Below are 22077 nucleotides of genomic sequence, written 5' to 3'. Positions count from 1 at the left end.
GATCTGCGGGCTATGAATTCACGTCGCCAGACACAGATCAAGTTCATAGAGTTGCATCCCTCAACCGTTCCGAAGTAACATCAGTGCCAGCAACTCAAACTCCTCGTCGCTTCCCTACCACGCCTGAGGCAAGACAGCAACAAACATGAGTTACTGGGCGCGTACCTTTCCTGTCTTCCTTTGCAATCGCTCGTATCGGTTTGTCAAATTTTTCCATAATGCAATGCCATTACAGACATTGATACCCTGCTGGCACAATCTGGAGAGCAGTAGAATTGCAAGTCGCCTAGATTGACCTCCATTATAAATACATAGGCAACGGTTGAAAATCGACCCGGCTAGCTCTGGAGGCCTCCGATCAGATTCTGGTAGTTGGAACCCCCCACCCGGGGCCGCTCGAACTCGAACAGATATCTCATCCTATACACGTCCCGGGCATCCAGGAGGACGCTCATGTCTACCGAGGCTAGCGATTGCATCTCACCAGGATGCTCGATGCGGCCCCCAGCCCCTAGAAAGGGCGCAGCAACGGCTGAGCGGCCCACGCCGATGAGGTCGAGATTCGCTGCGGGTGAATCTGGTGAGGAAGCTGCAGTGCCAGCGTTTGGCCAATCGGGGCCGGCAATGTTGCACATGATGGTCACTGCCTCGTTTTGGATGGCTCTTGTGATCACTATAGCATCTGTGCACATTCAAATCACGGGAAAGAGTAGGATCGTCTGGGTCAAAAGCAAGCGATATTTTGTCACGGTGGATATGAGCCGTTGTACCCCCTACTCTCACCTGGTAGAGAAGCCTCCCCGTTTCTGTTCCACTTCAAGCTTTTCTCCCCGCCGTCCATGGCGTACCAGCAAGTTGGCACGAAGAACCTAAAGTGCGGTGCAGCCAGGGGTTTAGATGGCTCTGGTCTTGTCAGCAAGTCCATTGCAAGGTGCAGTTACCATCCGGGGAAGGTTGGGATATGTTGCCTTGAAGCCAATGTTCACACATCTGGCCCAATCAAGTGATCCACGCTCGGGTCGTCGCTTGCGCTCATTTGTCTGAACATTTGCGGCCATGCCAGATCCCACGCCCTAAGGAGATAAAGGGTGTACAATGCGACATTCAGCATTTGGCAGTTCTGCAGATGCAAGGTGGAGAACGCTGTGCTTACACAAACCATCATGCCAGCCCGTAGGCGCGCGCCTCGCTTGGTGACAATCTCAAATACACCCCATCATGTGGATGTGTCGCATCTTGACCGGCTGTGAGCGTCAAGCGTTCCGGGTGCCAGAGATTGCGCTTTGTATAGCGGCCCGCCACTTTACCCGTGCGCGAGAAATAATAAGCCGTGTTGTGCAGCGGCAGATTGGCTGATCGGGCGGGGTTGAAGTTGAGGATGGAGTCTGAGTGCGTTGTTGAACTTCGCGATGGGTTTCTAACTCGACGATCGTTCCCGCCACAATATCGATGTCATTGTCTTTTTCATTTGTGCATATGAGATAAAGTCAATGAGATTCATCGAGTTCATCCTAGATGAGAGAGTTCAGGCTTCACTTTAGCTGCAACGCAGGATGAAGGCGTGTAAGAAAGCGGTGTGTGATACTCGGCACGCCTAGAAGGAAAGGAGATGATTGCAACGAATGCCAAAGGACGCACCTCCTTGACTGGCGCCGGTAGCAGTTTTCCTAGCGATATCACAGCGTTCTAAGCTTCATATGTGGCGCCAGAGAGAAATATTCTGGAACAACGACGACATCGGGGCCTTGATGTGAGGCACATTTTGCGACCTGTTCCAATTTCTTGATGCCTTCATGTGCTGCTTTCGGACCCATGGATGGCAAGATCTGAGCGACGGCTATATTAAAAAGGTTGAGATTGCTGGCATCAGCGGAGAAGGTGCCTTGGACAGGGATCAGGGATGGTCTGTCGGTGGTACTAGAACATGCCTTAGTTGCCATGCATGCCCTTGGTTCGAGCAAAGTGGAGGCTGGTCAAGCGTGCAACTGGACATAATTTCGACAGCAATGCAAACGCAGGCACCTGTAGTGACCGAGATACGAAGCAGCCGATGCTGTAGAAAGTTCCGTTATTGCTGCAGATGGCGGAGGGCTGTTCTTTGCCATACACCACACCTTTATCTGAGCATGAGCCTGCCATAATATCATTTACCAGCCACTTTTCTAGGTACGAGTATATAGAGAGGCTTGTGGTTTGTGGTGGAAATAGATGAACTGGTCTAGGCTTGTGTGCTGTCGTTCCGTCTCACATATTCGGTGCCAGGCTGTGACACCTGCCCCGCCCTCTTGCTCGCTCTCTGCAACGGCATATCACTTGAAGTTGAACGCCAATAGCGAACTGAGTTCACACGTGCGCATGGGTCGGCTCGAGTCTCCGGGGCTACATGAGCTCCAATTGCTAGACCTTATTCTTGGCTTGGCTTCCATATCACAAGGCACGGGGCTACAAAGTATAAAGATTGATGTCGTAGATAGATAGATAACAGTTCTTTTCGACTGAAACCTCTACGGCCGTTTGCCCTTGCTTCCAACACCGCAACCGGAGGGCGGTCCTTTCACAAGATGGAAGTACAGGATATCACGGCGAACGACGCCGTCGCAGCGCGACCGCTGGCACATCGCCTTGCTGAGACCCTAAAACATTTCTCTCATCTCGGCTTCACTGCCTTTGGTGGACCAGGCGTAAGTTATGGGATCCACTGGACACCCTTGGAACGCTGTTCATCTCCCCCTGACTGAATGGGCCAATTCCATGAAACACACCGTCATTCGCTTGACAGGTCCACGTGGTGATTTTACGTCAGCGATTCGTCGATCAATTGGGTTGGATCGATTCGACCACCTTTGCCGATCTCTTCAGCCTGGGTAATGCCCTGCCAGGCCCGGGGAGCACACAACTGGCGTTCAGCATTGCGACGGTTCGAAATGGCGCTATCGCAGGCCTGCTCGCCTTCTTCATCTGGTCCTTACCTGCCAGCTGCGGCATGGCGGGGCTCGCAGCAGGGATCAAGGAAATTCCCGAGACGCTCCCGCCGATTGTTTTGGCATTTCTGACAGGCTTGAACACAGCGGCTGTCGGCTTGATTGCTCTGGCTGCGTATCAGCTCTCGAGCACCGCAACTACGGAGAGAGTCACAACGCTGATCGTCTTCCTTAGTGCGGCCTTTGGCATTTGTTACCACGCACCTTGGATGTATCCGTCAATCATGGTGGGTGGAGGGATGTTGACACTCGCATGGGATTTCCGGCGTGCTGTGCTCGACAAATTGCTTTCAAGCCAAGCGAAGAGACGCATGTCAAAGCGACGCGAGGGAGCTGCCCAACGGGAAGCCGTAGCCGTTGCGCAGACTGAGGCGGGAATTCCTATGCAAGTGCTTCCCCAGAGACCTGAGTCTGAGCATGCACAAGGTGCAGAACGCAGTCGCTCAAACTCGCCAGAACCCAAGAAAGAGACCGTTCGCACGGATAGAGAACTTGGTGTTCTAGATACTGGCGCCGCCAGCCTACGTCAGCGGACAGCCGCCTCTCAACTTGCAGGATCATCGACATCTGCCCTTAGACAGCCATCAGAAACATCAGAGCAGCGAGCACAGGATGAACTTAGCGCGACCCAACCAGCTATGATGCCGCTCATGGTGCTCTCCCCGGCGCTCTCCGCATTCGTCTTTGCGTCTTTCGTTATACTTCTAATCGTGGCTCTTGCTGTGCGTGGAGCGCTACAGAATCATGGAGTGGAGGTCCCGCGTGCGCTCGACCTCTTTGACAATATGCTCGTTGCCGGGACCATCATTTGTGGTGGCGGACCGGTGGTGATTCCCCTTCTCAGAGGTTATGTAGTCGATCCTGGCTGGGTAAGCAGTCGTGACTTTTTACTTGGATTTGCCATCTTGCAAGGTGAGCATCAAGCTAGTGTTCGGAGCCAGAGCACAGAAGGGCTCACGCCTGCCAATGAACCTTGGACCATGCAGCATTCCCGGGCCCAAACTTCGCTTTCGCGTGCTATCTCGGTGTTCTATCGCTTCCATCTAATCCGCCGCTCGGCGCCGTGCTCGGGTTCCTCGGAATATTCACGCCAGGCATCATGCTCAAGCTTTCTCTGTTGCCGCTCTACAACCGATGGCGGCGCAACACAGTCGCCAAATCCGTCTTGCGCGGGCTCAACGCGGCCGCCTCTGGGCTGGTCTATACAGCCGTATGGCAGCTCTTCCTCGTCGGATACATCTACACGCCGCCGCACGCTGCACCGGGCCAGGTCAATCAGAGTGTCAGCGGCCCGCTCACCGCCGACCCGTGGTGGGCCGTCGTGGCGGCGGGCAGCTTTGTCGCGACACAGAGCTTTGGCGTTTTACCTGCGCTGAGCGTGCTGCTCGGCGGCGTCGCCGGGCTCGCATGGTTTGGGGTTATCAGCAAATAGAGTTGCCATCTTTGATGCTATCGTTGACATATGGACGTGAAAGTTATGGTAGCATCCATACGGCAAATTCAACAATGTATAGAGGGTTCTCCTTCTCATTTCTATCTGGATACATATGTTCTAAAAGTATTCAGGGAAGACAAACTTGAGGTTCTCCTTTGCCTTTTGTGGTATCGCATCTGGTTTGGTCATGATCGCGAACTGCATCGCACCTTTGTTGGCTTTGACGACAGGGCTGTCGTCTTCCTTGACACGCTGATGCACCTCATCCAGCAACGCGAGTGTCACCTGCTGACTCGCAACGACGTTGCTTTTCAGCGCCTCGAGCACTTCGGTGACGTTGACCGCGGCGGAGCTTGCACGCCAGGCATCGTAGTCGGTAGCCGTGGCGATGAGCACGTATGCCAGCTCGGCTTCACGGGCGAGCTTGGCTTCGGGCAAGACAGACATGTTGATGATGTCGCCTCCGAGCTGTCGGTACATGTTGGACTCCGCACGCGTGCTGAAGGCAGGGCCTTCCATGCAGACAACCGTCTTGGATCCGTGCACCTTGACCGGCAGGTCTTTGGCAGCAAGCGTCTTTCGCACACTAAAAGGTAAATGGTATAACAAGGGAGCATAGTCAGGTCTCTGTGTATGTCTTGTCGCCGGCTACCAGAAAGGGACGTACATATCTTCGACGACAGGCCTGAGAGTCTCATCGAAAGGGTCACCGAATCCAGCATGCGCGACGACGCCCTTCTCATTGCCTTCACCAAAGAAGCTCGCTCTCCGAATGCCTTTGGTCCGGTCGATGATCTGGCTCGGCACGACGAAGTCCTTGGGCGCGATCTCCTCGCGCAACGAGCCGACAGCCGAAAAAGCAAGGATGGCGCGCACTCCGAGTGACTTGAGGGCGGAGATGTTTGCAAGCGCCGGAACGGACGAGGGTGTGTGTTGGTGCGATAGACCGTGCCGTGCTAGGAAAGCAATGTGCACACCTGAAGGCAGCTTGCCGATCGTAATGGGCGATGAGGGCAGCCCCCATGGCTGAAAGGCATTCAAGAAAAATGAAAAGAACATCATCAGCAGAAATTACACAACAGCTCCCTTACTCCTGGCTCCAAGCCCTTCGGGCGGGACTCACGGTCTCGGGATTGACCTGATCAACCACATCGATGCCTTCGAGCTTGTACAATCCGCTGCCGCCAATAACGCCGACGCAAATATCGTGCTGGGCCATGGTGATTGTGTGTTTGGTGCGATCAGAGTAGGTGGGAAAAGAGGTTGGCTGCAAGAAGATTCCGTTTAAGAGTGCCTGAAACACAAGGGTGGATTATTGGTCCTGCCATGCTATTCACGGAGTTGTACTTGAACATGGCCTATCGCATGTAATGTTGCATCGGGTTGATACATTCTCCTTCTAACCGCCGTGCTTTTCTCATGTACCGCTCTCTCATGTCTCAAAAAAGGCCTTTGGCGGGCACGTGCGAGAGCCGTGAGGCTGCGGGTGCCCAGGTCCCGCTCTTTTCGGTGCAACATAACACTAACAGACAGATGGTCGTTCAATTCCGAATCCCGCGTTTCGATGGCTCTTTCATCATCGCTTCTCTCTTACCAACTAGTCGCTACTCCCCTGATCGAAGACCACTAGCGTGCGTTCTCTTTAGTTCATCTCGTATGGCCGAGCGGGTACGAGGTCAGCAGGGGTACAGCAAAACATCTATCGCTCAATTCTAGACGAAAGATTGAAGACGAAGACTGACTTTGTGCCAGACCCGCCAATATGGCCGTGGTACGTGTACAGTGCCAAGGGCTGATTCCAAGTTCACAAGAGCACAAACTGACACATGCATCTTCATTTCAGATCGAAGAGGTTGATGAGAAGGCGCCGCAAGTTGGACCTTCGGCTGATGAAAAAGGTACATCGGGTGGGGTAGAGTCAAGCAAGGCAAACGATGTAATCGATTTTTCCGATATGCTACCTGGTGGCTTCAAAGCATTCAACAATCCCAACTTTCCGCCCCGGATGACACTGGATGAGAAACTCAAATCACTGGACAATGTGCCGCTTTTCATGCGTGACCTGCCTTCAGATGAAGAAGTTCGGGCTGGAGGAGTGGTAGAAGATGCGGCGTCGAAAGATGCGCTCGAGGCGCTGAAGAGCCTGGCTTTTGATGGGACGCCTGATGGTTAGTTCTAATGTGATGTGTCCCTCATCTTCGCTTCCCTGTGGTTTCTTACACTGGTCACCTTCTATATACCATGATGATGTAGAAATTGCCGAAAACTTCAAGGCGCAAGGCAACGACTACTTCAAGGGAAAAAGGTACCGTGAGGCAGTGTCTTTCTACTCTCAAGCGATCGATGTCAGCCCGCCGGACACGAAATTACTCGAAAGCTGTTATCTCAATCGCGCCGCTTGCAACCTGGCGCTCAGTGCGTTCGAGTTTCGATGAAACAATTTGAATGTTGCAGCGCCCTGACGCTTCATTGTCTTTTCCCTGTGCTAACGCAGAAAACTACGGTCAGACTCTGCGAGACACATCGCAAGCCCTAGCGCTGAATCCTACATCCGAGAAGGCCTTTTACCGTGCCGCACGGGCCTTGTTGGCTACGGATAAAGTGGCCGAAGCGCTTGACTGCTGTGATCATGCGCTACGAGCCAATCCCGAAAACAAAGATGTGAAGGAATTGAGGGAGAAAGTGACCAAGAGGAAAAACGAGGTCGAACGGATACAAGCAGAGAGGAAAGAACGAGAAAGGAGGAAATTGGAAACAGACAAGGCGCTTAATCAAGCATTTTTGGTGAGTGCGATCTCTTTAATGATTCATTTGTGATACAGACATTCATCACGAGGACATCTCACGACATTCAGGCTCGTGGGCTATGGATTGAAACATCTTCACGGCCACCGGACAATCCAGCAAGGCCGCACTTCGACCCTGATTCTCTTTCTTCTTCCTCATCACCTTCCATCCCACTCAGCGGTCCGCTAGCCTCAAGTTGGAAAGCACCCGACGCAATCCGCACCCAGCTCATCTTCCCCGTATTCCTGCTCTACCCGCAATACGCGCAGTCGGACCTCATCCCCGAGTATCCGGAAGATACGCCGATCGGGCTCTACCTCGACGAGATGTTCCCAGGGCCTGCAGGTAGTTCGACTCAGCCCACAGCGCGGCAGCCATGGGACGAGCGTGGAGAGTACGTCAGCGCTAAGCTGCAGGTGTACGCCACGACGCGGCAGAAGCGCCTGCTCAAGATCGGACGCAAACTCAGTTTGCGTGAGATCATTGACCAGGGTGCTAAGGATCCTGAGAAGGGTGCGGATAGGGACGGCGTCATGCTCAAGGACGGTCTCGTTTCGCTCATCGTCTTGCCGAAAGGTTCAGACGCTGAGAAGACTTGGATTGCAAAGTTTAAGCAGGAGAGAGGCGGAGGCCGGTAAAGTATGTATTGTACTGACTTCCGCACGCGTTTATAGGACGGCATACAGGGGTACTGACACTGTGTACATTTCGTAGCTGAAAGTCCGTGAGCAGCATCGCTCGATGATAAAGATACACGTGATAATAAAATCGAAAGAGTCCGTGCACGCTAGAATTCGCTCCGCAACCAATTCCCCTACCTGTGAGAGGACATGGCGAAACAGGTTCAAATGAATTTGTGATGGAATCCTCCTGTGGACGTACACTGTATCTCATAACCGCCAGGGGTGCTCGACCCGGTCCAGATGGTGAGATTTAAATTTCAACGACGGCAATCAGACGCGCTTTGTCAACTCATGTCTATGGATAATTTGGTCGGACCTGTGAGCTGGCGTGCATGCTTCAATATGCCCTGAATGTAATCAGTCGTCCTGGAGAAAGCGCCATATGAGAAACCATGCCTTGGACATGGAACTTGCAAAAATAAGTTATCGATGATCATCACCTGACCGCGCATGCCAATAGAGCAAAGTACAGTCTGCAAAGTCGTACCTGTGGGAGCTGTTGGAAACGAAACTCACGACTCCAGCCAACAGCAAGTTTCGAAGGATCTTGCCAGACCCGGACATTGTCGATGTACATGTGACCCTGAAAGGTCAGGTCGTCCCATTCATCATCGCGGAAGTATGTGGAGGAGGAGAAAATTCAGGTCAAGCTGGAAGCACCGGATAGCTTTACGTTGCATAGGGAGACTCGAGTATGAGTCACCCGGCGCTACAATGAATTTTGGATATGTACATTGATAGATTCTTACCCGAGGAACACAAAGAAGTTGCCACGGGTTAGATGGATCAGCGATCCGATATCCGAGAGCCCTTTTGCCGTGACAATCGTTCGCGAGACCGTATCTGCAATCGAAGGGCCATACATCGCATCGTCCTACTCTTGGCCCTTCATATCGAGCAGGTACGCATTGTTGCCGATGGCAGGCACATTCCAGTACGGAACGCTGTATGGCGAAGAGGACAAGAACGGCGACCACGCGAACGGCTGCTACAAACGTCGGCCATTTCTTCCATGCCAAGAGCAGTATCATGTATCCCAATTGCGTGCGCAAACGAGCTTGAGCTCGCAATGGATGATGTATCACTATAAGACCCCGGGGAGCTCACGGCAATGGCGGCGGCGAGTGTCGTGAGGAAGGAGCGCAGCCCGCTGTGGTTGACCGTGCTCGCGGTGCTCACGCGTAGCGCCTTGGATGGGGAGCGGGGGCGAGAAGAGGGGCGGGACAAAACAGCTCTGTGTTCTCTCTCTCCGTTGCAATCGCCACGCTATCAGTGTTGCTCTGGGGGTTTGAGGGATAAGTCCCAGACATAATGTTGTCGGTAAAAGAGATCCTGAGCTGCCATATGGCAAGCTTCCCATCGCCTAGACGGCCTGTCACGGGTCGCAGCGCTGAGGGGAGGTGCACTCACAGAACCTCAGCGGTTGCCGGGTGTTCTGGCGTGTGACGATTCCGTCAAAAGCGATAGCTAGAGGCCTTGCTGTGTATAATGAACTTTGGTTGCCATGCTGAAGGTCAGAAGCGCCGTCTCTGGTCTTGGGAGAGGCTGCTGCTTCTTGTAGCACCAATATGCCGCTTTACCTTTTCTACACTGTGGGATGAACAAAAGATTGGCTTGTACGGGGAGCATCAACACAAAGTTTCTAATACGACTTTAATAGAAGTGAGCATTGTAATTTGCAGCGGTCACCACCGCCAGTCATGATCGCAAAGTTGAAAATCAAGCCGAAATCACAACCCAGTTCGAGTACTTGAGAGCAGAACATGTCCATTGATTGGCATATGACGTCACTGCGTGCCGTGCAGTAGATGAATTACTTGCGACAGAGACGGTCTGGTACAATGCTCAGCTATCGGAATCGAGAAGTGGTATTGCAGAACAGCATCGCGAACTTATAGTGAGATTGTCGGCACCTGCTGCCTTGGCACTATGGCTGGTCAGCGATGGCAAGCGAGCGAAGCTGTGTGTGGGCCAGACGAGTGGTTTCAGTTCATGGAGTTGGGAGCTGTGCTCACGGTCAGTGGAAGACGGAGCCGACCACCTTCAATGAACCCGTGCGAGCGATTGGAAGTACCTGAATAGCACATCGAGGGCAAATGACAGACGGCAAAGAGATAAAAGAGGTTGCGAACAGAGAAGGCGTCAATGGTTGAGTGTGGTGCCGCCTTGCCGTATCCAGCTGTGCCGAGCTACTCCGAAGCCTCTTTCATGTGTGTAGTCGAGCTTCCGCCGGCAAGAACGTTGAGGGTGAGCACCGTCACTGCCTGCCCGATGCCAATTACAGAGGGTGTCGCTATACATCTTGGATACTTCCCGTTAGCAAGCCATCTCTCCGTCAAACTTCTTATAGCGACACCATGACCTGTATAATTACATGCATATAGCAGCACCCAGGCGGCTCCAAGCTTCAACATCAAAACATATCTGGTTCCAGACGACTTGCTGACAATGGTTTCGGTATTGCGACAGGCGAGAGAGCAGCCACTGCTTCCTTCCAACAACGCCGCTGTTCCGCAGTCGCAGGTAATGACGGGAACCATACTCATAGAACGCGACTCGGCGATCTCCAAAGATAAGATAAGGAATTTGATTCTGCCATCTACTCATCTCTCTCTCTCTGTGGCTGGCCTCATAACCTTGATGATCACGGATTGCCAGATCAGCCGGCTGTTGGTCTCATGTTGCTATAGATCTCATCATCCGCTGAAAGCTGTGCTCCGTCCATCACATAAGCAAACAATACTCGAGTTGGATTCTAAAACAATTACCTCGCACACACCCTGCAAGATGTGACTGGCGACGTGGAGTATGACAAAGTCTGGGTTCGACGTCACACGCTGTCTTAGCATACACCAATGCAACGTCCATCAGTCGCATGCAGACCGATAACGGAATCGGAATCGGTGAAGCAATGGAAACACATCGAAAATTGGTGGCAATCTGCCACTGCAACTACTTCAGCTCCACTGGCCACTGGTTCGTCTACGAAAAGTTGTTACAACTTACCCAGGACGATATTACAAACGAAAGAACTTACTAACAGCAACCCTCATAGAAGCCCTCGTGTATAGAAGCATCTCAAGCAGCATATTGTTCTCCATCAGAGAGTCCACCTCTTTTGCTTTGAGCGACTGGAACTCAGCGAAACAAAAAAGAAAGCATCCATCCTTGGCAGACCTGATCTAGTTCGGCATCGACAACAAAACGGTTCTGCGAGACATCAGCGAATTAGATTCTGTGTCACCGAAAACGATCTCCTACCCATTGTTCCCCACCCATCCGTGCACGGTCTGCTGCTTCGATTTACCGGAAATCCACACTTTGCACATGTTCCGAGCACACAGCCATTGATTATAGCCGCTGCAATTTTTCTTTCAATGACGTAATACCTTGCTCTGATGCTCTTTCCGCCTCACTCTGATAGTTGGTCACGGCCAGAGAAGCGGTGGGTGGCTTGAATCCTGTTAGCCTGCGCGGCAGCCTTCGGCTTTGCTGTCATGTCGTTTTGATACCACGTCCCCGGCAGCACGATCTTCACATACCAGTTTGGGCTCGTCGGATGCTATGGCGTGTCCCGCATTGCCAATCACTTCTTACTAAGCTAACCATGTGTTGAGAAGAGGATGATCGTGCCCCAGTCCGAGAAGCATAGATGTTTTGTGGAGCGGCAGGAAGGGAATCCTCCATCGGACACCGAAGTGAGGTATCCACATTCGGCTAACGAGACTTGGCTTACGCAGCTGTTGTCCACGTCCAACCCCGGTCACACATGGTACGCACCTGAGTGAGTCGCTCGAGCATTCTCGCTCATCGTTCTGTACACTTGCAGTGGTGCCTTTTTTGGGTACTGAATGGCAATACAGCATACACATTACGGTACATACGTACGAATAGTTCTCTGAATACCTCTGTCCATAGTCAAAATTCCCGAAACGCACCTTATTTTTCCTTGCTCCCGAACTTGACTCGCCCGCCCTATCTAGCAGATCATACGTATGCCAAGCTGAAACTGATAGGCTGGCAGATATTTACACAGCATCGCAGCTTCATATGGATTCCTTCGTTTCTCTGGTCTAATCTTGGAGCCTCATGCGATGACCAGATGCTATGTGAACTGTGGCTCAGGGGAATGCAGACACAACAAATTGACCAGTTGCCTGGGGCACGAACGGAATCAAAATCTAACTGATTCGAAGTAGACTTGAATAGAGTGTTTCGACCGAACTGGTCGGCCAAACGGACTTCGGCATTTTTGCTGACTACAACCCTCATCCTGCATTAGCACGGCGAGCAACCACACTGTCCTTCATATTAATGTAGACACTAGCGCATGAACAGTCGACGCTTCTCACCTGGGAGGATATGCTTGCTGCTTTCTCTCAAGAGATTTTTTGAGTCCGACGCACGTTTACGTCCGTATTTATGCCTCAAGCCTGGAGACCGTGAAGGTATTGAGAAGTGTCAAGCGTGCAAATGAACTGCGTCCGTCATCACAGGTTTTACAAGAAGACCTTGTCCTTGTCTGTGCCGTCGATCTGTGGGGATGCTTGTTTGACCGAAAACTGATGATTGAAGGCTGAAGTTGACGTGGCATCGCTCGTCGAATGTGTGGGAAAGAGAGCGTCTAAATATTGCAATCCTCTGACCCTGTGCCCCTCCAATCACCACGTCCCCGGAATCCGGATCGAGTTGAAGTGTGGGGTCGCCATTCGCTATTTACGTTGCATGCTTGTCATTCTACCCGCACCCCCCTCCCCACCCGGGGAGCCCTATGCGGCATTTCTATTCTCCTCGCGAGCTAGAGAAGCTCGCATGTGCTCTGCATTCCTGCTTCATCAGCGGACCTTCCTTGTGGTCCGACAGTCTTATCCTTTTTCGCCCTGCCTCCAACAGCCGCTGCCGCAAACGAGACCTGATCCCCTCGTCCTCTTCTTCTCGCTCTCCTCTGCAGAGCTGTCTGGTCGCTTTGAGCCGCCAACCAGACGTGGTCATAATGGGCTCTGATAGTACACCCCGGCAGTGACACGTGTCGGAGGGACAACCATGGGGCTCAGTCAGCTATGAGAATGGCGACAACTCGGTACCGACGAGGATCAGTTCCACAGCTCCCACAACCCCAAATGTCTCTGGTGCAAGAACGCCGACGAATCGGTACTCTCGCCTGCAGCAAATCTCTAATGGAGGATTGAACCTCCATTTCGAACATTCGAACGGATCGAGCACCGCCAAGTGGCACTCGCCAGAGCCAATCTCCTCCGCCAGCCGCAAAGGCATCCTGAGCGCATCCTTAGAAGGCATCCACAGCCGGCCGGATGGTCTCCTCAAGGCTCAAGCTGAGACAGACAACCTTGCTGGCATTGCAGCTCGAAAATGTCTACAGGATGGAGCATGGGTTGAAGAGCCCATAGAGACAGGGTGGGAGTTCCGCAGGGATGCCATTCCCGGGATAGACAGCCTTTGGATCTTCCTTTCCTCCACCACATCTGGTTTCAATCCGGTCTTCACCGCAACCCATATATTTCATTCGCCGCTGACGTTTGAAGAGGTCAAGGCGGCCATCGAGAAGTAGGTTGTGTCGTTCCCACGATACAGACAAAAGCTGCAGGGCTACGGCAGAGGATGGCACAGTGCACGCTTCGTCGAAGACCCGAACTGGGCAGTTGAGCGGCATTTGCGCGTCGAAAGGCTTCCGGAGCCAGCCGGTCTTCGAGAGCTCGAGGCATACACAGGAAGATTTATTGCACAACAATGGGACTTGTGAGTCCCGACCATACATTTTCCGACATCGATGCTGGGCACTGAGCAATCGCCAAATATTCGATCAGGAACAAGCCTCTTTGGGAATGCGTATTGTTGGAGAACTTCCATGACTCCGAGTCCTGTGGCAAAGGTGCCATGATCACGCGCGGCCACCACACCTCCGCTGATGGTGTCGGTTTTGTCATGTCCCAGCTGTACATCACATCCTACGGTGCAGATATGGAGCGCTTGCTCAAGGAGGACGCGCAGCCGCTGCATGAAGCTCGACGCGGATCGGCTAAGCCTTCGAAGCTCCACAAGGCTCTCCAGTCGCTCGATGCGCATCACCAACAGTTCTGGCTGCAGATTGCCATGTTTGGTCTGTACTGGACGGTATTTTCCATTCAGACGATTTTGGAGCTATACGGGAGTATTATTCAGACCTGGATCACCTCTGTCATCTTCTTTCTCACTTTCTGGCGCCAGCGCTATGTCACAAACTGGGCCCCGGGAAGCATCGAGAAGAAGGAGTTTAGCACGAGCAAGACATTTCCCATGGACGACGTCAAGAAGCTGCAGAGGGCTTTCAGCGGGCCGCGGCCGGGTAGCTTCGCTGACTGGCTGTCCGGGGACAAGAAGAGAAAGTCCAAGAGCATGTGGGGACACTTGACGCTGAACGATATTTTTTATGCACAGTGAGAGCGAGCCTTGCCTGTATCCCATCGAGCATGGCCTTTGATCAGAACTTCCATGACAGGTCATCGCAGATGTAGTAGCAGATGAGCTGGACGCCCGCGGTCGGGGACCCGGGCTGGCCAACAAGATGCTCACCGTGACCGACTATTTCCTACCGAATCCGATTGGCCTGTTCATCCCGATCAACATCCGTCCCATCAGTGATGCCACGATGCGCAACTGGTCGACGGGCGGAATCGCCTACTTGCCTGGCGGCCATGGGCTCCCCACCAGCGTGAATGCGCTCCACGCGCGTTTGCACGCAAACAAGAAGCGGCTCAGCATCGTTAAGCAGAGCTTAATGCCCAAGCTGTTCTCCCATCTCGGCCAGTTGACCAGACAGGTTCTGTGAGTGGGCCCTGCATCCCACTCTCATGGAAATCCACGGTCACAATGCTCACAATTCGTGCACACATCGATGGGGCTATTGTCGAACCCCAGTATCCTCATTCCTTCTAACCACTGGACGTCGGTTCGGAAGTTCGTGAAGTGCATAGAGGAAGTCATCATGTCGTCCTTCACTGCAGTCCTAACCAACGTCCCTGGTCCTCCGAGAAATGTCGAAATGCAGGGCCACGCAGTGGTGTGTCTCTGGGGCTAACGCGACGATGTGTGGCATTTCACGGCTTAGATCTAATCGATTTCCCGTTCTACGCTTGATCTTGCGCAGCGTCGCTGGACCGCTTCACCTCCTCACGCAGGCAAGCAGACCTTGGGTATCGGTATCATCTCCGCCATCAGCATCAGCGTTTCAGCCGACCGCGTGAAGGGCAGGGAAGGCGCGGCTCGTCGCATCACGTCTAAATTTGAAAAACGTTGGCAGCAGGTGAGTATTGTTGAAGCTGGTGCTGACGCTTTGCCCAGCGCTTACGCGCTCCCTTTTCTACTTGCAGTATCTCGATGCCGCTGATAAGGTTCTCGTAGGGATCAAGCAATGTCGCATTTTAATGTAATATGCTACAGAAAGTGACTTGACCGAAAAAATCTCGCGTTCAATTTCGTCGGGGCCGTTTAGGGAGAGGGTGCGTATGGCGGGTGGCTCCTTCTTCATTGTCATCTCTTTTCGTTCCTCGTCTGGCAGCGTGAGCGAGGCTACTGGAGCTGCGACTGACGGGCTCGAAGGGCTGAGCGCCTGGATTCAAGCGAGAGCTGCCGCCGCTCAGCGCGCCGGAACTGGCGCGATGATGTGGTGATCGTTCGTCTGCCATGGCACCTTCCTCTTCTTCTTCATCGTCTGCAGCCCTGCTGCTGGCCTTTTTGCCATGTGCTCCTTCTTCCCCTTCTTCCAGCTCCTGTTCGTCGGACGGTGCAGCCCCAGTTCGCTTGCTGTGCTCGTCTTTTCCTGTCTCATCCACATCCTCCGCGGAGGGGTCAACAGTTCCATCTTCGTCATCGTCATCGTCTCCCAGCTGCTCGTTCCTCTCAACCGCCGCCCGCTCCCGCTCGGCAATCTCGACGCTGATTTGGGTTTGCAGCGTGCCGAAATTCTCCATGGCCGACACCCACTTTTCGCGGATGCGTGATGCGATGTCTCGGTAGCCTTCTGATTCTTCGCGGAGGGCTTCAATTTGTGAGCGGACACGCCGCATAGATCTACGAATTTGAGGGCATGATGAGTCGGAGCTCATCGACATCAAAGCACTTCGGGAGATAAGGACGCCAAGTTGCACTCACTCCTCCGTCTCAGCTCTTGACGGGTACTTGGCGATCTGTTTTGCCAAGGCGTCATATTCCAGCTTGTTAGCCCTCTCTTGTTGTGCTTCTTTCAGCTGATCTTTCAGTCTCGCAATCTCCTCCTCGCCGTTTCTGAATGTTTGCTCTGAGCGAAGGTGAAATCAGTTAAGGAGTGTTGATCAGCACCAGCTGTCACAAAGGCGTACCCCGCAGTAGACGTACCAAAGTTCCTCGAGTCGTTTTCATATTCTGCCTGTTCTCCTTTCGAGGTCACTTGAGCAACCGTTCTGAGGCGCGCAAGCGTGACCTTCATGGCGGAGATCTCAGTAGCCAGACCAGCCAGCTCAATGTCGCTGATTGCCATAGGTGTGAGAAGAAGGGCTGATCAGCAAGTAGATTGCCTTGCAGCAGTCATGCAAAATATCGCCGATGCAACACTCACCTATCTTCCCCGGGTAGCCCTAGCACAGCAAAGCTCTTCTTGATCAATCTTTTCATCGGTCGCTCGTCGACAGCCACGCGAGCTTCAAGTGCATTTTCTGCAAGTTGCGCATATGGTTCAGGCCTTCGTTACCACCATTTGTGTTTCTCGATGCCGGCACATACTCACGGGCTTCGGTCATTTCGAGCTGCTTGAGAGGGCCCGGTGTACCTATCGGCGGCACGGCCCCTGCCACAGGCATCAGCCGCGTCTTGGACGTCGCGTCCCGCGGGATGAGCTTGGGTCGCTTTCTCTCTTGCATCTTGGATGTTGCGCTGACTCCGCAGAGCGAAGATGGATTGGAGAAATTCTGGTATTGTTCACAGCAACAGGTGCGTCCCCCACTCGTTGAATGCTCCAAGGTGCACTACTGGACGCAATGTATATCGATTGACCTTTGCCGCACGGGCAGAAGCGCCATGGGCAATCTCATGTGCAGCGAGGATTAAGATTAATTCGAGTGGTGTGAAGGAAAGGTCACGTGACCATCCCTTTAGCTCGACCACGACATGGGGCCCTACCATCGGCACCTCGACCAAAGTCTCCCTCTCTGCGCTTATCGGTCATTCTCGACTATGATACAAGCACCCGTATTCTCTTCCGACTTGTATGAATCTAGCCATTATTTCTGCCTTCGTAGAGTACCTCTACACCTCTTCGGATTGAGCGCCGACGAGGTCACAACGAAAGATCATCATTAATCAGGAGTTGCTGGTGTGTGCCAAGCGTGGGCGCGAAAGTCGGTACAGCGAAGCACAGATGTCTCGCAGAGAGGAAGCCAACCTCAGCAACTCTAGCGTCACCTAAGCCCACCATCCTTTTAGGCAATGGTACGTGCTTGTGAGCAGCTGAAGCGCTTGTCACCATAGGGCCATGCCAATGTCAACAACCGCCAACGGGATAGCAGACAGCATCATGAAAGGTGAGAAATAAGATATGAGAATCGTCGGCACTCGGCAGCGTGTACAAGCGTTACGGTCCTCGCGTGGTAGGCGTGATCAGTGTGCGTGCAATCACATCCGAGCATCGGGCCAGCGAGGAAGAATGATGAGAGCGGATCGCGTCCTGATTTGTACAACATCATGATACAGTGCTTCCGTGATGACTTATCCTGAACAGAGCGACAGCAAATGAAAAGAGGAACAGGGAGCGGAGGGGGCAGCGCAACGGCAATGATGGGGGCGGCCAAAGCCGCTAATGCCGGCGATGCAAATCGTCCTAGAATTCAGCCATATTCTGAGAGATCTAAAAGAGTAGGATTGAACCGTGGATGTCAGTAACATCAGACCTGATCCTGCAATGGTCGAATGCGCAAAGCGAGGAGCGCAACTCACCGAACGGAGTGATCCAGGTTGACAGGTCTTCGTTCAATTCATGGTCGTCTCTCCTCTTCGCCAGCTTCTTCACTGCTCCTTTCATCCTCTCCAGCGCCGTGCGCTCTGAGACGGCGCCCGTTGCAGCAATGTGCATCCCGGTCGGATCGTCGCTGACCGTCAGATGCGCTCGGGAGCCGCCTTGACCCTTGTTGCCCGCCTCCTTGCGCCGCTTCCCGAAGAACTTGACGTCGTGCTTTTCGATGGCATTGTGCAAGTCTCTCGGCGATGCAGCCATGTTGGAACTGCTAGAGATCGACGGGCATGCGGCGCTGAATGCATGGGCGCCGTGCATGCGCTGCGCGAGGTCTACAACAGAGATAGGCAGCGGCGGGGGACGTTGTGGCAAGATGACGGCGCGGCGTGCGCTGCCGTGCTGCAGGTACATGGTGTCGAGCTTGCGGTTATTGAAAGCGAGCACGCTAGACACCTCGGCGGAGCGATGCTGGACAAGCGAGAGGCATACAGCCACAAAGGCAGGTTTGTCGTTTCCATTGCTGCCTTGGACACCGTGAGTCCCTTCGGGTACAATCGGAGCGAGAGAGACGTCCCAGCGCTGCGGTGTGACGAACTCGAGGTCGATCATGAGCTTGCATGCCCCTGCATCAGTGAGGGGCCGGGCTTCCTGCACCCCTGGTCCCGCTTTTGATTCTGCTGTTGCTGCGCTAGTAGCAGCCTCCACCACTTCCTCCGGACCCGCTTCAATGCGCGTATTGCCAAACCAAGCCATAGCGCGTAAAAGCGCCTTCCAAGTCTGCGCGCGAATGACAAAGTAGTACGTTTGCGCAGGAGCAGCGCGAGCGGCCCTCGCATCCGGATTGCCATCATGGGCGCGGAGCGTGATAACGGTTGGGAAGTATTGCTTGCTTTCGCTCACTGTCATCGACTGCGGTGAAGCGTAAAGTTTGGTGTCGAAGGGCGAGCTAGCATAGCCCCAGTCCACACTCTCGGGAGTCTTCTGCTCGAATCGAGGAATAGATGCACATGCACCACTAATGCCGGCGGCGGAGCTCGTGCTCTGTGGCCTTGATATAGAAGTGTGCGATATCTCTGAGGCGACGGTGCGCAGACTCTGCTGGCTCGCGACATGTGCTCGCGGAATATAGAACTTCGTGTCGAGGGATTGCACTTCCAACCCTTGCTCTTGCCCATGCGATCCTGAGCCTAAGGCGATGTTCGACGCCAAGCTCAAGAGGCTCGCGCCCGCGTTGCCATTGTACTGCCCACTGGCGCCCGAGACGATGGATGCGCTGCGGCTACATGTGCTCTGCGACTGGCGCGACGACAGGGCCCTGTTTTCCTCTTCGTCCGAATCCAAATCTTCTATCGCAGTTGTTCGCACGCTTGGCAGGGGCGACAAATTGCGGGCTTGCAGGGTCGCAGCCTGCGCCACCGGAGCGGACGGCATCGATTCCGAGCGCAAACGCGGCATGGAAAGGGGGAGCGGCGGGGGCGGGGGCACGGGCGGTGGTGGGGTGGGCAAGGGGTCTCTGTCACCGATGATTCTTTCGAAGCTGTCGAGCTCGGCATGTTGCAACGACACAGCCGCAGGGGAGAGCGCCACTGACAATGCAGGGACAAGACTCTGCGGGATGCGCGGCAGCGGACGACTGTGCATGCCATTCAAGCTTTGCCGCATTGCAGGTAGTTTCGGCGGGATTTGCGGCATCGACGAGGGTAATGGCGATATTTCCGCTTGCGCTTGCGAGTGCGGGTGTGGCGTAGATTGCGGCAAATGTCTGTGGAGCGTTGATGGTGAAGATGATAGCGAAGGCCCTGGGCTCACACTCAGCACTGCAAACATGGAAGCTAAGGGCCTAGGCTCCGAGGACCTAGAGCTCAACGGCGGTCGTTCAGGAGCAGCCAAGGCTATCGAGGCCGCTGTAGAATCAGAAACGACACCTAGCGCCGAGTGCAGCGATGACGGAGAAGGCGTGACGTCTTCGTAGAGCGGAGGCGCTTCGGCTGCGTCCGTGAAGGGGTTCAGCGCGATTCCCAGGTCTCCAGGCGTCGCAGGGCCACTGCTGCCAAGCGTCAGGTCAGAAGCGCTCGGCATACTTGGCGACGCCAGCTCATCCAGGGGCTCTGCTCCCACTTCCGGTTCACGCGACAGCGGTCCATGTCCCTGCTGTCCTATGCTGCTCCCACCCCCACTTGTGGTGCCACTTTGGCTTCCACTGTCAGTGCCGGTGGCGTTTCCATGCCTGCCACTCTTCCTTCCTATTTTCATGGAGTGGCGGCGATGCGCATCGAACGCCGGTTTGAACGCATCGTCGCGTTGCATACGTTCCCATACGCTCGCCTGCCCTTGGCTCTCGTCCTTAAGAGCTTGCAAAAACATGCGCTCTTCTTCCTCGCGCCTGTGCCACTCGAGCTCCTGCTCGCGCTTGCTCTCCCCCATGACGCGCGCCTCGATGGCCTGCTCGAGCTCCTCGCGCGAGCGCCGTCTGCGCGCGTCATCCGACGCCTGCTCACGGCTGCGCGCGAGCGCCGCAGCGGTCGTCTGTACCTCGGCCTCGCGCCGCAGCGACTCGGTCTCCTGCTCTTGCAACGCGGTGCGCAAGCTCTCCTCGAGCGCTACGCGCTCTGCGCCAGCCTCCTCCTTGCGCCTGCGCTGCTCGGCATCAAGCGCCAACGATTCGCGCAAAGCGCGCTGCAGCTCTTCCTCTTCTCGGCTCGCCTGCTGCTGTCGCTTAGCCTCGAGCTCAGACCGTCGGCGCATTTCTTCCTCAGCAGTCTCGCGCGACGCAGCGTACACGCTCTCTATCAGGGCCGCACATTGTGCACAGTCCCACTCCAGATGGCCGGGAGCGCCGTGCGGCGCATTCATCGCACCAGACCAGCTTGCGGACGGCCCGGGCTGTGGATGTGGCGGCGGCGGTAAGAGTGGCTGTCGTTGCTGATGTTGGAAGAAAGGGCTGTTGGCTTGCGGTGAGAGGCCCCACGAAAAAGGCGACTGTTGTGGATGCATCCAGGACTGAGGCGTGCCACCGGACCCAGGCTGTTGCATCGATAGCGGCCTCGGCAGGTCAAAGGCAGTGCCACTACCTTTGACGTTACCGCGGGCAGCGCCGCTCGCTGGCGACCTGAAACTCGTGTTCGACGGAGGCGCGACGGGGACATCACCCACCGAAGAGAAATAAGGCTGCGAAAGGGGACCCAAGAGCGGCGCAGGCCTTTGTGTCGAGCTCGACGATGCGAAAGGCGCACCGCCACCAGTTGCTGGCGACGACAAGGACACTGTGCCCCTTTGGCAGGGCGTCAGGCATTGCGGTGGGCCATTCGATAAGGTGTCGTTTTGCGGCGGAGGGAAAGATACGTTTCCGGACATACTCTGTTTGTGCGTGTTCGGAATCACTAAAGATGCTGGTCTTCTGCCTGCAATGAGGCTGCTGGGCGGTCTGGCAGAGTGGGTATGTGATAGCGGCACGCGGCCATTGTGACCCGGTCGCTGTTGCTGCGACAGGTGAAGTTGTGAGCCAGTTGACGAGATCTGAGAATCGAACGAGCGACGGGAATCGGGATCGCCAGGTGTCAGACCTAGCTGCGGATGGCGCATGGGCATGAGCTTGTAATTTGCGGATGGCGAGGAGTGCTCAGCTGGCTGCGGCGCTAACGCTGATACTGAAGACGAGGACGAGGCTGATGCGGATGTGCGGCCATAGTCAGGAGCTATGGCCTAACCCTTGCCCCGCTAGAGTCTCGCATCGATAGTGGCGACGAGAAGGAAAAGGCGCCGTCTGGTGTTTCTGCACGCTTGGCCTCGCCCAGCGTGGCGGTGGTTAAATGCCTTGCACGACGAAGACGACGACAGCGGCAGTAGTAGCGTATCGGGATGATAACCGAGCGACCAAGCGGGCATGCTCATTGAAGGCCAGCCATCCGTGCTGCGCTATATATGAAATCCTGCGTTGCGATTCTTGCGAGGCTGTTGGGGGTGAATCTTGCCTGTTGGCAAGGAGGGCGAGCTGGGCTTGAGCGCGGAAAGGGGCGATGACGGGGTACCTGGCCATATGTGCGTGCTGCTGGGTTGCCCGTGGCTAGCAGACTGCCGGTGCGGCTGACCACGCGCTCGTAAGCTGAGTGGAAAGAGAAGAATGACATCGCAGACCTCTCCACTACCAAGCTGTCTTGAACACTTGCGTCTCGGCAGGGAGGTGTGGATGGTGCTCATATCGCTTCGCTCGTT

At 54.5% G+C, this 22077-nt stretch overlaps 8 protein-coding genes across 8 annotated transcripts; 4 read left to right on the top strand and 4 right to left on the bottom strand.

Annotated features, from left to right (window-relative positions):
- Window positions 1-257: 257 nt before the first annotated feature.
- On the top strand, window positions 258-928 carry K437DRAFT_587 (uncharacterized protein). Its single transcript, XM_013390883.1, has one exon. It carries the CDS (start codon window positions 454-456, stop codon window positions 871-873), a length of 420 nt encoding a protein of 139 aa, XP_013246337.1. The 5' UTR covers window positions 258-453; the 3' UTR covers window positions 874-928.
- Window positions 929-1616: 688 nt separating this feature from the next.
- On the bottom strand, window positions 1617-2074 carry K437DRAFT_589 (uncharacterized protein). The gene has a single exon (XM_013390884.1). The coding sequence runs from the start codon at window positions 1938-1940 to the stop codon at window positions 1677-1679; it is 264 nt and encodes an 87-aa protein (XP_013246338.1). The 5' UTR covers window positions 1941-2074; the 3' UTR covers window positions 1617-1676.
- Window positions 2075-2360: 286 nt separating this feature from the next.
- On the top strand, window positions 2361-4522 carry K437DRAFT_271448 (uncharacterized protein). The gene is made up of 3 exons (XM_013390941.1): window positions 2361-2681; window positions 2780-3893; window positions 3968-4522. The coding sequence occupies exons 1-3, from the start codon at window positions 2562-2564 to the stop codon at window positions 4411-4413; spliced, it is 1680 nt and encodes a 559-aa protein (XP_013246395.1). The 5' UTR covers window positions 2361-2561; the 3' UTR covers window positions 4414-4522.
- K437DRAFT_230313 (Methylthioadenosine phosphorylase) lies at window positions 4444-5790 on the bottom strand. Its single transcript, XM_013390940.1, has 3 exons — window positions 5540-5790; window positions 5084-5442; window positions 4444-5002 (listed from the first exon to the last, which is right to left on the bottom strand). Exons 1-3 carry the CDS (start codon window positions 5633-5635, stop codon window positions 4534-4536), a joined length of 924 nt encoding a protein of 307 aa, XP_013246394.1. The 5' UTR covers window positions 5636-5790; the 3' UTR covers window positions 4444-4533.
- Window positions 5791-6445: 655 nt separating this feature from the next.
- Window positions 6446-8089, top strand: K437DRAFT_562 (uncharacterized protein). The gene is made up of 4 exons (XM_013390882.1): window positions 6446-6584; window positions 6670-6835; window positions 6911-7200; window positions 7272-8089. The coding sequence occupies exons 1-4, from the start codon at window positions 6570-6572 to the stop codon at window positions 7839-7841; spliced, it is 1041 nt and encodes a 346-aa protein (XP_013246336.1). The 5' UTR covers window positions 6446-6569; the 3' UTR covers window positions 7842-8089.
- Window positions 8090-13006: 4917 nt separating this feature from the next.
- Window positions 13007-15313, top strand: K437DRAFT_260457 (uncharacterized protein; the record flags this gene model as incomplete). The annotated part of the gene is made up of 8 exons (XM_013390939.1): window positions 13007-13037; window positions 13070-13451; window positions 13479-13643; window positions 13712-14229; window positions 14393-14708; window positions 14802-14943; window positions 15031-15186; window positions 15254-15313. 8 exons carry the CDS (start codon window positions 13007-13009, stop codon window positions 15311-15313), a joined length of 1770 nt encoding a protein of 589 aa, XP_013246393.1.
- Window positions 15314-15321: 8 nt separating this feature from the next.
- Window positions 15322-16817, bottom strand: K437DRAFT_252871 (uncharacterized protein). The gene is made up of 5 exons (XM_013390938.1): window positions 16645-16817; window positions 16477-16573; window positions 16257-16387; window positions 16035-16179; window positions 15322-15953 (listed from the first exon to the last, which is right to left on the bottom strand). The coding sequence occupies exons 1-5, from the start codon at window positions 16775-16777 to the stop codon at window positions 15353-15355; spliced, it is 1107 nt and encodes a 368-aa protein (XP_013246392.1). The 5' UTR covers window positions 16778-16817; the 3' UTR covers window positions 15322-15352.
- Window positions 16818-17740: 923 nt separating this feature from the next.
- Window positions 17741-21453, bottom strand: K437DRAFT_265578 (uncharacterized protein; the record flags this gene model as incomplete). Its single annotated transcript, XM_013390937.1, has 2 exons — window positions 17741-17760; window positions 17850-21453. 2 exons carry the CDS (start codon window positions 21451-21453, stop codon window positions 17741-17743), a joined length of 3624 nt encoding a protein of 1207 aa, XP_013246391.1.
- Window positions 21454-22077: the final 624 nt, after the last annotated feature.

Source organism: Tilletiaria anomala (assembly GCF_000711695.1).
Source record: "Tilletiaria anomala UBC 951 chromosome Unknown K437scaffold_1, whole genome shotgun sequence".
Classification (NCBI taxonomy): Eukaryota; Fungi; Basidiomycota; class Exobasidiomycetes; order Georgefischeriales; family Tilletiariaceae; genus Tilletiaria; species Tilletiaria anomala.
Note: the sequence above shows the minus strand (reverse complement) of the source record. Positions and strands in the feature narration are given on the sequence as shown.

Excerpts from the sequence above, each read along its gene's own strand:
- K437DRAFT_589 (XM_013390884.1), bottom strand. The coding sequence starts at position 1,940 with ATGGCAACTAAGGCATGTTCTAGTACCACCGACAGACCATCCCTGATC.
- K437DRAFT_252871 (XM_013390938.1), bottom strand. The coding sequence starts at position 16,777 with ATGCAAGAGAGAAAGCGACCCAAGCTCATCCCGCGGGACGCGACGTCC. Across the intron at positions 16,388-16,476 it reads GGGCTACCCGGGGAAGATAG|CGACATTGAGCTGGCTGGTC; the intron begins GTGAGTGTTGCA and ends TATGGCAATCAG. Across the intron at positions 16,180-16,256 it reads AAACGACTCGAGGAACTTTG|AGCAAACATTCAGAAACGGC; the intron begins GTACGTCTACTG and ends ACCTTCGCTCAG.
- K437DRAFT_230313 (XM_013390940.1), bottom strand. The coding sequence starts at position 5,635 with ATGGCCCAGCACGATATTTGCGTCGGCGTTATTGGCGGCAGCGGATTG. Across the intron at positions 5,443-5,539 it reads ATCAGGTCAATCCCGAGACC|CCATGGGGGCTGCCCTCATC; the intron begins GTGAGTCCCGCC and ends AATGCCTTTCAG. Across the intron at positions 5,003-5,083 it reads AGGCCTGTCGTCGAAGATAT|TGTGCGAAAGACGCTTGCTG; the intron begins GTACGTCCCTTT and ends TTTACCTTTTAG.
- K437DRAFT_562 (XM_013390882.1), top strand. Across the intron at positions 6,836-6,910 it reads TGCAACCTGGCGCTCAGTGC|AAAACTACGGTCAGACTCTG; the intron begins GTTCGAGTTTCG and ends GTGCTAACGCAG. Across the intron at positions 7,201-7,271 it reads CGCTTAATCAAGCATTTTTG|GCTCGTGGGCTATGGATTGA; the intron begins GTGAGTGCGATC and ends CACGACATTCAG.
- K437DRAFT_271448 (XM_013390941.1), top strand. The coding sequence starts at position 2,562 with ATGGAAGTACAGGATATCACGGCGAACGACGCCGTCGCAGCGCGACCG. Across the intron at positions 2,682-2,779 it reads CTGCCTTTGGTGGACCAGGC|GTCCACGTGGTGATTTTACG; the intron begins GTAAGTTATGGG and ends TTCGCTTGACAG. Across the intron at positions 3,894-3,967 it reads TGGATTTGCCATCTTGCAAG|CATTCCCGGGCCCAAACTTC; the intron begins GTGAGCATCAAG and ends TGGACCATGCAG.
- K437DRAFT_587 (XM_013390883.1), top strand. The coding sequence starts at position 454 with ATGTCTACCGAGGCTAGCGATTGCATCTCACCAGGATGCTCGATGCGG.